The following is an 11,017-nucleotide window of genomic DNA, read 5'->3' as shown; positions in this document are numbered from 1 at the left end:
ATCCCCTCCCTACCCACTGCCTTTCAATGGCTGCTCTTCAAACCATGGCTCTGTTTATCTGAGGGTTAGAGTTTAAGTGGGGAAAGAATGAACATTTTTGCAATAGTGACTCTTTTTCATTATAAAAATCTGCAGAAATGAAAAGCACAACCGCCAAGCTCATGAACCTTAGGTTCAGGCTTCTGTTGCCCCCAAGCTGCCACTGGATGGCTGAAACCAGACCACAGCAGGCACCTCTGCCTCCCTGCAGGGTCTGCGGTGGTAAAATCTGTGTGGGGTGTGAGACACAAGCAGGAGCCAGGAGATGGGTGGTGGAGAGGTGAGGTGCTTTCGGAGTCACATAGGAAATTGACACTTCAAACCGCAGGAAGGCTGGGCCTCGGGAGGAAGGAGGTGATGCCTCTCATTCAGCTCCCTTCCCAGTTCCTTCCACTAAGAAGACAAGACAGAAGACAGGGGTTTGGTAAAACAGGATGTCAAGTTTATATACAAGAATATAATGTTTATCTGAAATATTTACAGTGTTGGTTAAAGCAATATTTTTACAACTTTTTGGGGTCAACTACTATGTATATTACAGGTAAGCTACAATGGTTTAATCTGCAAAATTAAGTAAAAAAGTGTTTTAAACAAAGTTTAAAGTACTCGGGTCAATCATAAAATTGGTCTGTTTTGCCTTTTATTTGAAGAACTCATGCTATGGTGGTTAATGTGGTTTTTATAAATGGAAGTACTCTACCTGGAAATGCAAAATGCAATATATGCTACAGTTGTTAAGTTCCCAACAGGGATGTAAAATGCAAATGACTTGTTACACGATTCAGGAGCTGAGTTTCAGGCTGCAGCTGAGAGAGGTGCTGAGATAACAGCCAGCTTTATCTCAACGGGGTTTTGGACCCACAACAGAAAAGGGGAAGTTCGGGCCACACAGAAAAGTGAAGCTGTTTGCACGCTAAGGCAACCTCAGTGGAAACGGACCCAAACCAAACCACCAAACAAATCAAGCCAGAGTCACAGTTGCAGCTATTTGAAATAGCTCTTAAGTGACCTTTTTAAAAGCTTCATAAAAATCCTTGTGATTTTATTAGTTGGAATATTTCTACAAGATTTGGGTGGGTTTTTCCTTTATGTGAAGACACCTATCTGTTCCTGAGGCCTCCTGGGGCCTTATAACTCAGGAAATGCTGGGGGTGCAAACGTGCAAAAGGCAGGGGAAGCTGCTCCAGGCTGGAGCCAGAGCCGAGGGACTGTGCTTGGGAACCCGCGCTGAGGCCCCAGAGCAGCGGGGGAGGGTCGGTGGGGCCCTGGGAGGGGCCGGCAGCGAGGCCGGCCTGGGACTAGCACTGCAGCTTGCGGATGCTGCGGGAGATGCGCTTGAACTCTCGCTGGCCTTTCTGCCACCGCTTCACGGAGGTGATGACCAGCTCCCCACCGAGCTTCTGCCCCATGACCAGGTAGGGCGCGTTGATGTCGTTCATCTCCTCGCACGTGCACTGCAGGCTGTCTTTGAGCCACAGCACCGACTTCTTCAGGTCCCTCTCGGACACTCCGTTCAGCTTGTAGATGGTCTTGCTCTTGGTCTCCAGGATGATTTTGGTGTCTCTATTGATGTAGGTGATCTCCTTCACTTTTATCTTCAGTGCTGTGAACACAAAAGGGGGCAGGGTCACACCAGCGATGAGGAGGGCACAAATCCCCCTGCGAGTCCTAGACTCGCCTGGGAGAGGGAGAGGAGACCCCGGGGTTGACCGGACTGTGGGGGGCCGCAGGCAGGGGGTTGGGAGCTGAGGGCAGCAGGTGGCTCCATTGCTAAAGCCTCAAAGGTTTGACCAGGCACTTTGTTTCAAACCAACCATCCTGTAAAAACTGCCCCTGTGGACTCAATTGATTTTCCCTCCTTGCCCTGTGTTCCTACGAAGGCTGCATGTGGCGTGTGCTCTCGAAAAATGACTTCCCCTATTGGAAAATTCACCATGAAAAGAAATGCCTGACTCTTAGGTGAAACACGATCCTTCTGTGGCTGTAAACTTTAAACTCAATTTATGACGTCGGAGAGGTTTTTGGACAAACCTGTAAGGAAATTATATCACACAATCATTGTTTTCTAAAGAGCAGACTACAGGGATGGAGAATTGATCTTACAGCTGCATTTGATTTGGTAAAGTAACTTGGAGAAAAAATATCCAAGACTCTTTTTAAGAGCACAACATGTTTAGCTGTAAAAGTGTTTTTCTGAAGACCTCATCCTTATATGCTATCATTTGCCTGTCCAAGGCCAAGGCATTCACAGATCATATATGTACTGCTTCCAAGATGGGTATGTAGACTCATTAGAATGCTAAGACCCAAAGTAAGTGATTTACTATAAAAGACACATTTTATAGTCATGAACAGTATGCTTTGGGAATGAAAACCCTGCAAACATACATGCTGGATTTAAATTTCAAGACTCTGTGAAGTCAGGGAAGGGATAGAATTTTAAGGTTGAAAGGGATCATCTAGCTAAAATCTCTTATTGGTACACCAAGAATCGAAATCCAGAGAAATTCAGTGATTTATAAGAGGTCACCCAGTTATGCTGTGCCCTAGCTGAGCCTAATTCTCAGAACTCGAGTCCCCGAACCTCCACCTGTAACACCACTGGGATCTCAGCTACAGTATCAAATTTCTTGTCACATGCCCAACTATAATGTGTTAACAATTGTTCCTTATATATTATATGCAGGTGTGATTTCCTGACTCTAAAGGAGTTTAGTGCATTGTTTAAGTTAGTAATAGAGGAAGAGGTTTTTTGGTGAGAAATCTCTGCTCTGGAGATTTCTTTCTTTCTTTCTTTCTCTGTCAGAAAGGGAATTCTACTAAGTATGGCTTTTCCAGTCAACCAGGAAACGACCGAAGGTCAGCCAGGTAAATCAAGGGTGCTGGGACTTGGCCAACCACTGTTTGTCTAAGGTGCATCTGGGTCATAATATCGGGTGCTCAGGGTTTATCGTGAGATGAGTCACATGGCAATGTTACACGTTCCTACGGGCTCTGCCTAAGGGCTGGGAGTGGGGAAGGTATATGGTGGGAGAAGTGATTATCATGCTACCTGGGACCCTCATCAACAGCACAGAGAGAGCATGAGATTTTGCCTGGTCATACTAAACATTCTTGAGCCCAAAACATCAGAAAAATCATCACTTTTAATCAGAGGGAAGACTTATGACTTATCTTTCTCTAGCTATGAAATAACTGACTTTGTAAGAACTTATCATGGGAAAACCTCTGATGTTTCCTCCCTGAGTTTTCTGCTGGGACCAAATATAGGGAATCAAAGCTCTTAAATAACTTTTCCTGCCCCTGGATGGAAGATATGAGGGGGGATGCAGGGTGTGGTAGAAGGCAGAGGTGATGATATTGTGTTGGCTAAAAAATTTGTTCAGATTTTTTCCATAATATGTTATAGACAAATCTGAATGAAGTTTTTAGCCAACCCAATACTGTCTGGTCCAACAAAAGGTTGCATACAGAGGCAGGCAGTTCTGATCTTTTCTTTCTTCACCAGCATGTTCCTGACTAAAATCAGGAGGTCTTCTCCATCTTTCTCGTCCTTCAGAAGTGCAGTGGGGAGACTGTCATACTTTCATGGATGATTCAAGTTAAATACGTCAGATTTCTACCCTGTTCCTTCTACCCTTTCATTACTCCCCCAAACTACATAGGCGATGTGGAAAACCACTTATAAACCACTATAGAACTCACCCCATACAATTTACGTTTACTATCCCCCTTGGGACAAAATGAACATGAAGAAAGAGAAAACAAACTTGTGAGGTGTCTGCATGCGTGATACGTTAAGTGTAATGACTTCAAGTTGTTCTGAAAGGCTTTCTCCTCTAAGGAAAGAGAACACTGGGACAGACGGACAGACAGACACCCACTTTTTTCACACAGGTCTGGATGCAGCATCTTTAGGAAAGAGATCTTATGTAAGGTGAACCACTAAGCAAGCAGGTGATGTGTGTGTGTGTGTGTGTGTGTGTGTGCGCGCGCATAGGCCTGAGCCCTAATTTCAATTTTTTTGGAGCTTCACTATATCATGGAAGTCAGGAGAGAGATCTGTACTAAAGCTAGTGCAAAGGCTATAAGCTGCCAGAATAAAATGATATACATTTTTATATAAACTTTATTTAAATTATATTAAAAAAATTTGCCCTTAAATCCTGAGCATGAAAGCTAAGAACCATGTTTTGGGTAAGGCTCTGGAGCTTTGGCATTGCTGCTGCCAACATGCCTGGCCATCTCCTACTCTGAGAGTTTTTTGCCTTTGAGTATAGACATGGGAAACCCTATCATCCACTTGTGGCTCTTGCTGAGGAGGAGCAGTGGCTCAAACTGAGTTGTCTTCTTCTTCCCCCTCCTCAGCTGTGTGAAGCTTCTCCTGTAGCTCCGGATGTCCTAGGAGCAGCTAAGGTTATGCAACAACACTTCCTGGAAGTGACCCAGGGTTGTAAGGGGCAGTGGTTGGTGGTCCTCAGAGTTTTGGACCTGGCCAGGTCTGAGACTTCTGGCTGGAAGTTGTAAGGGGAGGGTGGGATGTTATTCCTCCACACCATGCACTGGAGTGGTTTCTGTCCTCAGGGTTTAGCTGAGTATGTAAAAGTGTTCCTAGAGGTCTGTTAGAGTCTGTTATTGTTTGCTAGGACAGAGACCACATCTGTTTACCAGTAAGTTCCACCTTCTGCTTGAATAAATACTTTTAAAGGGCACCAACCCTTCAAACACACCAGGAGGTGCCTGCTCTTGGAAGTGGGGGGAAAGCATGAGTGTCTCAGGAATCTGGGTGCAGCTCTCTGCCACCCAGCTCTGAATTTACTGCTGATCTTATGTCCCGCTGGCTCCTTCGCTACCCACAGAAGCTGGAGGACTCAGATGAGGTGCTGCTGAAGCTCTGGGTGGACAGTCTCCTCTTTCCTCTTAGACTTCTCCCTTAAGGGAAGTGATCTCCACGCCATGGAGCTTGGGATTTCCTGAGCACTCTGTCATCTCAGCACCTTGAATGGATCTTGCCAAAGTCAATTCCTAGCTTTTTTTTCCCCCTTCAATTCAAGGAAACTCTTTCCACCAAATTATTAACTAGTACCTTGGATATACTCACTGACAGTGGAATATGAGAAGCGGAGCATCATGTTTGGCACTGTACTAAATTTCTATCTGGGGCCAACTTAATGTCTTGAATCTGTTTTACTGAGGCTAATATTTACATGTTTCGATCCCTGGGACATATGTTTAAGTGACTAAAAGAGAACATCGGCCAGGATTATGCTTGCTGGCAAGAAAAAGCCAAAGTGAAGTGAAAAATGTGCCATTTGAAATTCATGATATGAACAATTCTCATTATTTGATTATTGCTTAACAGAGCAATGACTCTCACCTAAGAAAAGATACAATTCAATACAAGATAGTTAATGTAGAGAGGAAACTAAGATAACCTGTTAGATGATTAACTCAAGGAAAGATGAGCTGTGATGCTATGTTACCCAAACTTTATCTAGTAAAGGGCTGCCCTTGGGGCTCAGCTGGTAAAAAATCCTCCTGCAATGCGGGAGACCTGGGTTGGATCCCTGGGTTGGGAAGATCCCCTGGAGAAAGGAAAGGCTACCCACTCCAGTATTCTGGCCTAGAGAATTACATGGACTGTATAGTCCATGGGGTCGAAAAGAGTCAGACACGGCTGAGAGACTTTCACTTTATCCAGTAATAGTAACATCTTATGAATTGTATCTTTAAGCTGTACTGGAAAATAAAACACTTGGTGGTGGTGTTTACTTACCAAAATCATTTTTACAAAGAGTTTCCATTATGTCGTTGTCATCTTCGTTTTTAGTTTTGCAGGCTTCACATACCTTTGGAGCTAGAAACGTGAAAAATTAGTAACTTTGCTTGAAAGGAAACAGCAGGTGGCATTTGTAAACAACTCACTCGCAGGGGCTTCTTCAGGCAAGAAGAATTGTCCTGTAAGATCCCTAACTCTGCCTCATCTATAAAAGAAGGACCACTCATGCCTAAGGAAGTGTCCCATGCCTCCCATTTTTTTTGACAGGCAAAAATGCCCGCATACTGTGTACAGGTATTCCCAGCGGTGGGGTGTGGGGGTGCGGCTGCAGGTAGCTGAGACAGGCTGTAGCTCTGCTTTCCCTCTCACTCCTGGGACACAGTCTCGGAAGAAGTTAGCCCCAAGGCCTCTCTGAGGACAAAACACTAAAAGACCCTTGAAGGATTTTGGAGAGCTAGCAACCACCACCGATGGCCCAAAGACCATCTTTTTCAGCTGCAGGCCATCATTGCAGCATGGCCCCGGCTGGCTCTTCAGCCAAGCTGCTTCTGGGGGGCGGGGAGGTCATTTCAAGGGAGTTTCAAGTCTGAGCTGGGCGAGGTGGCCAGTGGTAAGGCTCACATCTGAGCGCTTCCCCTTTGGAAGCACACCTGGCTAGCAGCTCCAGCCTGCTCTAACTGGGCCTGCATCACCTCGTGCTTTCTGCCAAGCTTGTGCTTAAGTTAGGCAGCATTTACTTCACTCTTATCTTCCTCCCTGGTGCAGCTTCTTCTTTGCTCTCTTTGCCTGTTTCAGTCGCTCGAAGACAGACAGACAAAACAACAACAAAACGGAAACAAACAAAAACCCAAAGGTTTTCCAGAAGCCAAAGAAAGTTGAAGCAAACTGTCTCTGGGGTCTGACCAAACCCAGGAATGTGCACTAGCTCAATTATGAGAGACCTGGCTAACGGCTCTTCTAAAAGAGTCTGATTCCTTGGGAAAGTGGAAAGAAGAAAACATTCATTTTCTCTCACTTATAAATATACTAATACTGTCTTTAAAATTTAGGTGAAAGTTCAGTAATATGAAACTGCATTTTCACAGGAAAGAAAACCTGTATGACTTATTTTGGAAGTTATTTATCAATGTGGAGAAAGTGCAGAGCAGATTTTGAAAAATGCAAACTTTTATTGTGAAGGGGGAAATGATTTTTTTTTGAGAAATGTAGTATATAAAGTTGGTGCAGATTGTGAAAAATAAAAACAAAAGCAACATACATAAAACTGCCCTTAACTTCCCTCTCTCAAACAAAATGAAACTTTTCCAATTAGGAGCTCTAAGAATGTATATAAAATGTTACTAACCTGTATTGGTTGGTCTGTGGTATATGTTGGACAAATGTTTGAAATATGCCAAACATTTGCAATAAATTATAAATCTAACCAATAAGATGATTGCAGACTCATGGTGCCTGCCAGGAAAGATTGCTAAGCAACTTTGCATTTTCTTTAACTAATGATGGCTGTAGGAAAACAATTAGAGATTGAAAGGGAGATGCTGCTGGAGCCCTGAAAGGGATTAGGAAGCCCCCTTTCTGTCCCTGGGGACCTAAATCAGCTCAGACACATTGTATATGTTTTCCTTTCAGGAAGAATATCAAGAGCCCATGAGGTTTTCATTGCTTTGATGGTTTTTGCGCAGGAACTCCCCCTCTGTTTTCTAAAAAAACTTGGGAAACTCTCTTTTGCACGATTTTCTCCAGTTAATTAAAACCACTCCTAAGATAAAAGCTGATTAGTGATAGAAAAATGAGTTCTAGAGATTCCCTTTGTGCTTCTTTCTTGGACACCTGGGCACTTAGAACCAAAGCTGAATTTTCAACACACATGAGCCAGTTCTACTTTTTATTTTCAAAGCCTGAAAGGCAAACAGAGAGTGCCTTAAAAGACTATCTGTTTGCACATTTTGGCGATCGTGGCTGTAGGGAATGTCCCTGCGTCTAGAATCCTGCCCAGTGGTAAAAACGTGCTGCGTGAGATTCAGGCCAGGGTGCTCTGGCCAGGGTGCTCACCGGCCAACTCCTCCACGGAGGGCCACTTCCAACTCTCTCAGTTGCGGCCCCCGTGGTAGCATCTTTTAAAAGAATTATGCATGTATCTACAAAGGAAAGACCTCTTTCAGTTTTACATTTTCTCCGCTCCCCCCGACCCCGCCCCGCGCCTCCCTTTCCAACTGTTCCTATGAAAGAGCAATTGGCAAGGGAAGGGAATGAAAGACTTGGGTGTGTATTTTTTTTTGGTGGCGGCGGCGGAGGTGATTATCTCAGTTTTGTCACGCTGACACATCAGGGCAAGGAGAGCGTCTGCCCCGCCTGGGACTGGCACCCCGGCGGGGACGCAACGGGATGTGGGGTCTTCGTGGAGCTGGTGGTGGGGGTGTAGTAAGGAGGAGGCCTTACCTTCCTCGGTGGCCGGCAGGAGGTGGTCGCTGCTAGCGAGGGGGATGCAAAGGTCGTTGTCCTGGGGGAAGCGGTCGCACTCGAGCATGTCGGGCCAGGGGAAGCCGAAGGCAGACATGACCGGAGCGCAGCGGTCCTTCACCTGCACGCAGAGCGAGTGGCAGGGCTGGATGGTTTCGTCCAGGTCGTCGAGGCAAACGGGCGCGAAGAGCGAGCACAGGAACTTCTTGGTGTCCGGGTGGCACTGCTTCATGACCAGCGGGATCCAGGCGCCCGCCTGCTCCAGCACCTCCTTCATGGTCTCGTGGCCCAGCAGGTTGGGCAGCCGCATGTTCTGGTATTCTATGCCGTGGCACAGCTGCAGGTTGGCCGGGATGGGCTTGCAGTTGCTGCGTTTGTAGGAGAAGTCGGGTTGGCCGAAGAAGAGCCCGCGCGCCGAGCCCAAGCAGCAGTGGGAGGCGAGGACGATCAGCAGCAGGGAGCCGGGGCCCTGCGGCATCGTGGGTGCGCGACCCCCGGGGGGCGGAGGGAACCGAGCCGGGGAAGCGCGAGGCGGCGGGGGCCGGAGCTCTTCCCGGGTCCGCTCGCAGCGCTTGGCGCGGCTCCGGGGCCTGGAAATCGAGCGACGCGAGCGCCGAGACGCCGGGCGCGCGGGGACTGCGCGGGCGAGGTGTTCTGCGCTGGGCTCGGCGCTGCAAGCCCGCGCGCAGCTCCAGGTGGGCTCCGACCGGGGGCAGCAGAGTGAGCCGCGGCTGGGGCCCCGCCAGAGTTTTCTTGGCCTTTTTTATGCAAATCTGGAGGTGGGGGGGGGGGGGAGCAAGGGAGGAGCCAGTGGAGAGTAATCCGAGGAGGGTTGGTCACTGCTCTCTGGGTCTGGTTTTCCGTTGAGAATGCCCCTCACGCGCTCCCTGGAAGGAAATTCTGGCGGCGCCCCATCGACCCCGGCCCCCCCGCCCCCTAGGACGCTGCCAAGCGCGCGCGCTAGGACTGCTGTAAACAACAAACAAAAACGAATAGAAGAGCCTGGCAGTGGCGCCCCAACAGTGAGCGTGCAGGGAGCGGGCTGCGGGAGATGGAGGGACGCGAACGGCGGCCTCGCAGCCGAGTCCCGAGGGAACGCGCACTGCCCCCGCGAGGCCCAGGCGGGGGCTTGTCTGACCCCAGCCTGAAGTTTCTGCTGGGCCCGGGGCTGCGGGGCGGAACTGCATTCCCGGCGGCCGCGAGCCAGCTGCCGGCCCTCTCTTTGTGCCCGCGGTCCACGCCAGGGTCCGGCCCGCCCGAGGCCGCTCGGCGAGGCTGCTTTCCTCTCGGATCGGGTCCTGGTCTGGCCCACACGTGCAGAGCGCTCCCGCCTGCCCTTTCACAGGCAGAGAATTTATACAAGTAGAGTCGTCGGAGCAAAACTTTTGCATGAAAAAGGGAAATGTCAATAAAACGTTGGGGGTGTTGTGTTGGGGGTAAATCTAGAAAAGTTTGTCACTGTGGAAGCGCCTCTACAGAGTCTCATCAGAATCACACATGACTGCCCACCATTTCCCGGTTTGGGAGAAGAGACCTGCCTCCCCTTCCGAAACGAACCGGAAGACTCAAGGCCCGAAAGCACCGCGCGCTCTAACCCACTCTGTGCCTGGCGGCGGGCACCCAGGGCTATGTGCCTTCAGGGTACAGTTTGGGAAGGCTGGTGCTGGGCACAGGGGGCTGGCAGAAAGTGCGCTGGTGGGCAGGCAGGGAAGGGGTAGGGGGCAGAGGAAGAAACCCTGCCTAGACACCCACGAAGCCTTGGCAGAGGTCGCTCCTTCGTCCTACACAATGCCAGCGGGCACCGTGCAGGGCGCCAGGTGTACGGAGGAGAACCAAGAGGTCGGGCTGTGCGCCCACGGAGCTGGGGCTCCAGCTCGTGGAGGACTCCAAACAGTAAGTTCACAGCTGTAACCGGGACTAGGGGCCTTAGGAGGAAGGTGTGTGTGTGTGTGTGTGTGTATGGGGGGGGGGGGGGCTCCTTTCTCCTAATCGCCCCAAGTTTCTCCTTGGGGCTGGTTGATGGTCTCCGCACCCTAAGCCCCCCTGGCAGTTTGGCGGTGCAGGTCCAAAGAGAGAATCCCCGGAGAGCGGGCCGCCACGGTTCTTTCATGTGGAAGGCGGGCGCATTGTTATTCCTTCCCAGCCACCTAGAGCCATCAGCAGGCTCCTTCCTCGCCTCTCTATTTCCCTCCTTCCGGAAGATGCTTTGGCGGCCTCCCAGGCCCAAGTCGCCCGCCACTGCTTAGAGGAGGGGGTTAATGTGTGGGTGGCGAAAGCCCACTTAGTATTTTCTCCTAGCCGTGAATACAGCAGGAAAATCGTCACCTGTAAGGAGAATATCTTTTGATTCTGACCCAAACAACTGGGTCCCTAAAAGACCAGCTTGCATCTTTTCTCCTTTGCACCGGTGCTCTGCAGGGGAAGAGCCAGCCGCGGCAGCAAAAGTCTCCCCTCCGCGGGAAGGGCCCAGGGTCTTTTCGAGTCTATCTAAAAGACCCGCTCCCCAATACAAAGTACTTAAAAAAAATAAACCTTAATAGAACAGAAGCACACTGAACCTAGCAGCTGATCGAAGCCTCAGTTCTAAGAGATGTTAGGACTTGGGCCCGGGGCTGGGATGATGGCCCTCCCACCTCCACCGCCCCAAGCCCCAACGCCCTCCCCTGGATCGCCTCCGCTTCTCAGACGCCCTCGGCGGTCAAGAGCCTGGGAAACAAGGAGCTGGAAGCCAGTGGGGGT

The 11,017-nt window shown here is 49.3% G+C and overlaps 1 protein-coding gene across 1 annotated transcript; it reads right to left on the bottom strand.

The window, feature by feature from the left end:
• Nucleotides 1–459: 459 nt before the first annotated feature.
• Nucleotides 460–9,172, bottom strand: SFRP2 (secreted frizzled related protein 2). Its single transcript, XM_020895770.2, has 3 exons — nt 8,258–9,172; nt 5,816–5,896; nt 460–1,642 (listed from the first exon to the last, which is right to left on the bottom strand). The coding sequence occupies exons 1-3, from the start codon at nt 8,754–8,756 to the stop codon at nt 1,338–1,340; spliced, it is 885 nt and encodes a 294-aa protein (XP_020751429.1). The 5' UTR covers nt 8,757–9,172; the 3' UTR covers nt 460–1,337.
• Nucleotides 9,173–11,017: the final 1,845 nt, after the last annotated feature.

Source organism: Odocoileus virginianus, chromosome 12, assembly GCF_023699985.2.
Source record: "Odocoileus virginianus isolate 20LAN1187 ecotype Illinois chromosome 12, Ovbor_1.2, whole genome shotgun sequence".
Classification (NCBI taxonomy): domain Eukaryota; kingdom Metazoa; phylum Chordata; class Mammalia; order Artiodactyla; family Cervidae; genus Odocoileus; species Odocoileus virginianus.
This window is presented reverse-complemented; position numbering and strand designations above follow the sequence as displayed.

Bases quoted from the DNA above. Each gene is read 5' to 3' on its own strand.
- SFRP2 (XM_020895770.2), bottom strand. From the start codon at position 8,756: ATGCCGCAGGGCCCCGGCTCCCTGCTGCTGATCGTCCTCGCCTCCCAC. The intron at 5,897-8,257 runs GTAAGGCCTCCT...TCACGTTTCTAG, and splicing joins CCTGCCGGCCACCGAGGAAG to CTCCAAAGGTATGTGAAGCC. The intron at 1,643-5,815 runs GTAAGTAAACAC...TTGTGTTCACAG, and splicing joins TCTTTGTAAAAATGATTTTG to CACTGAAGATAAAAGTGAAG.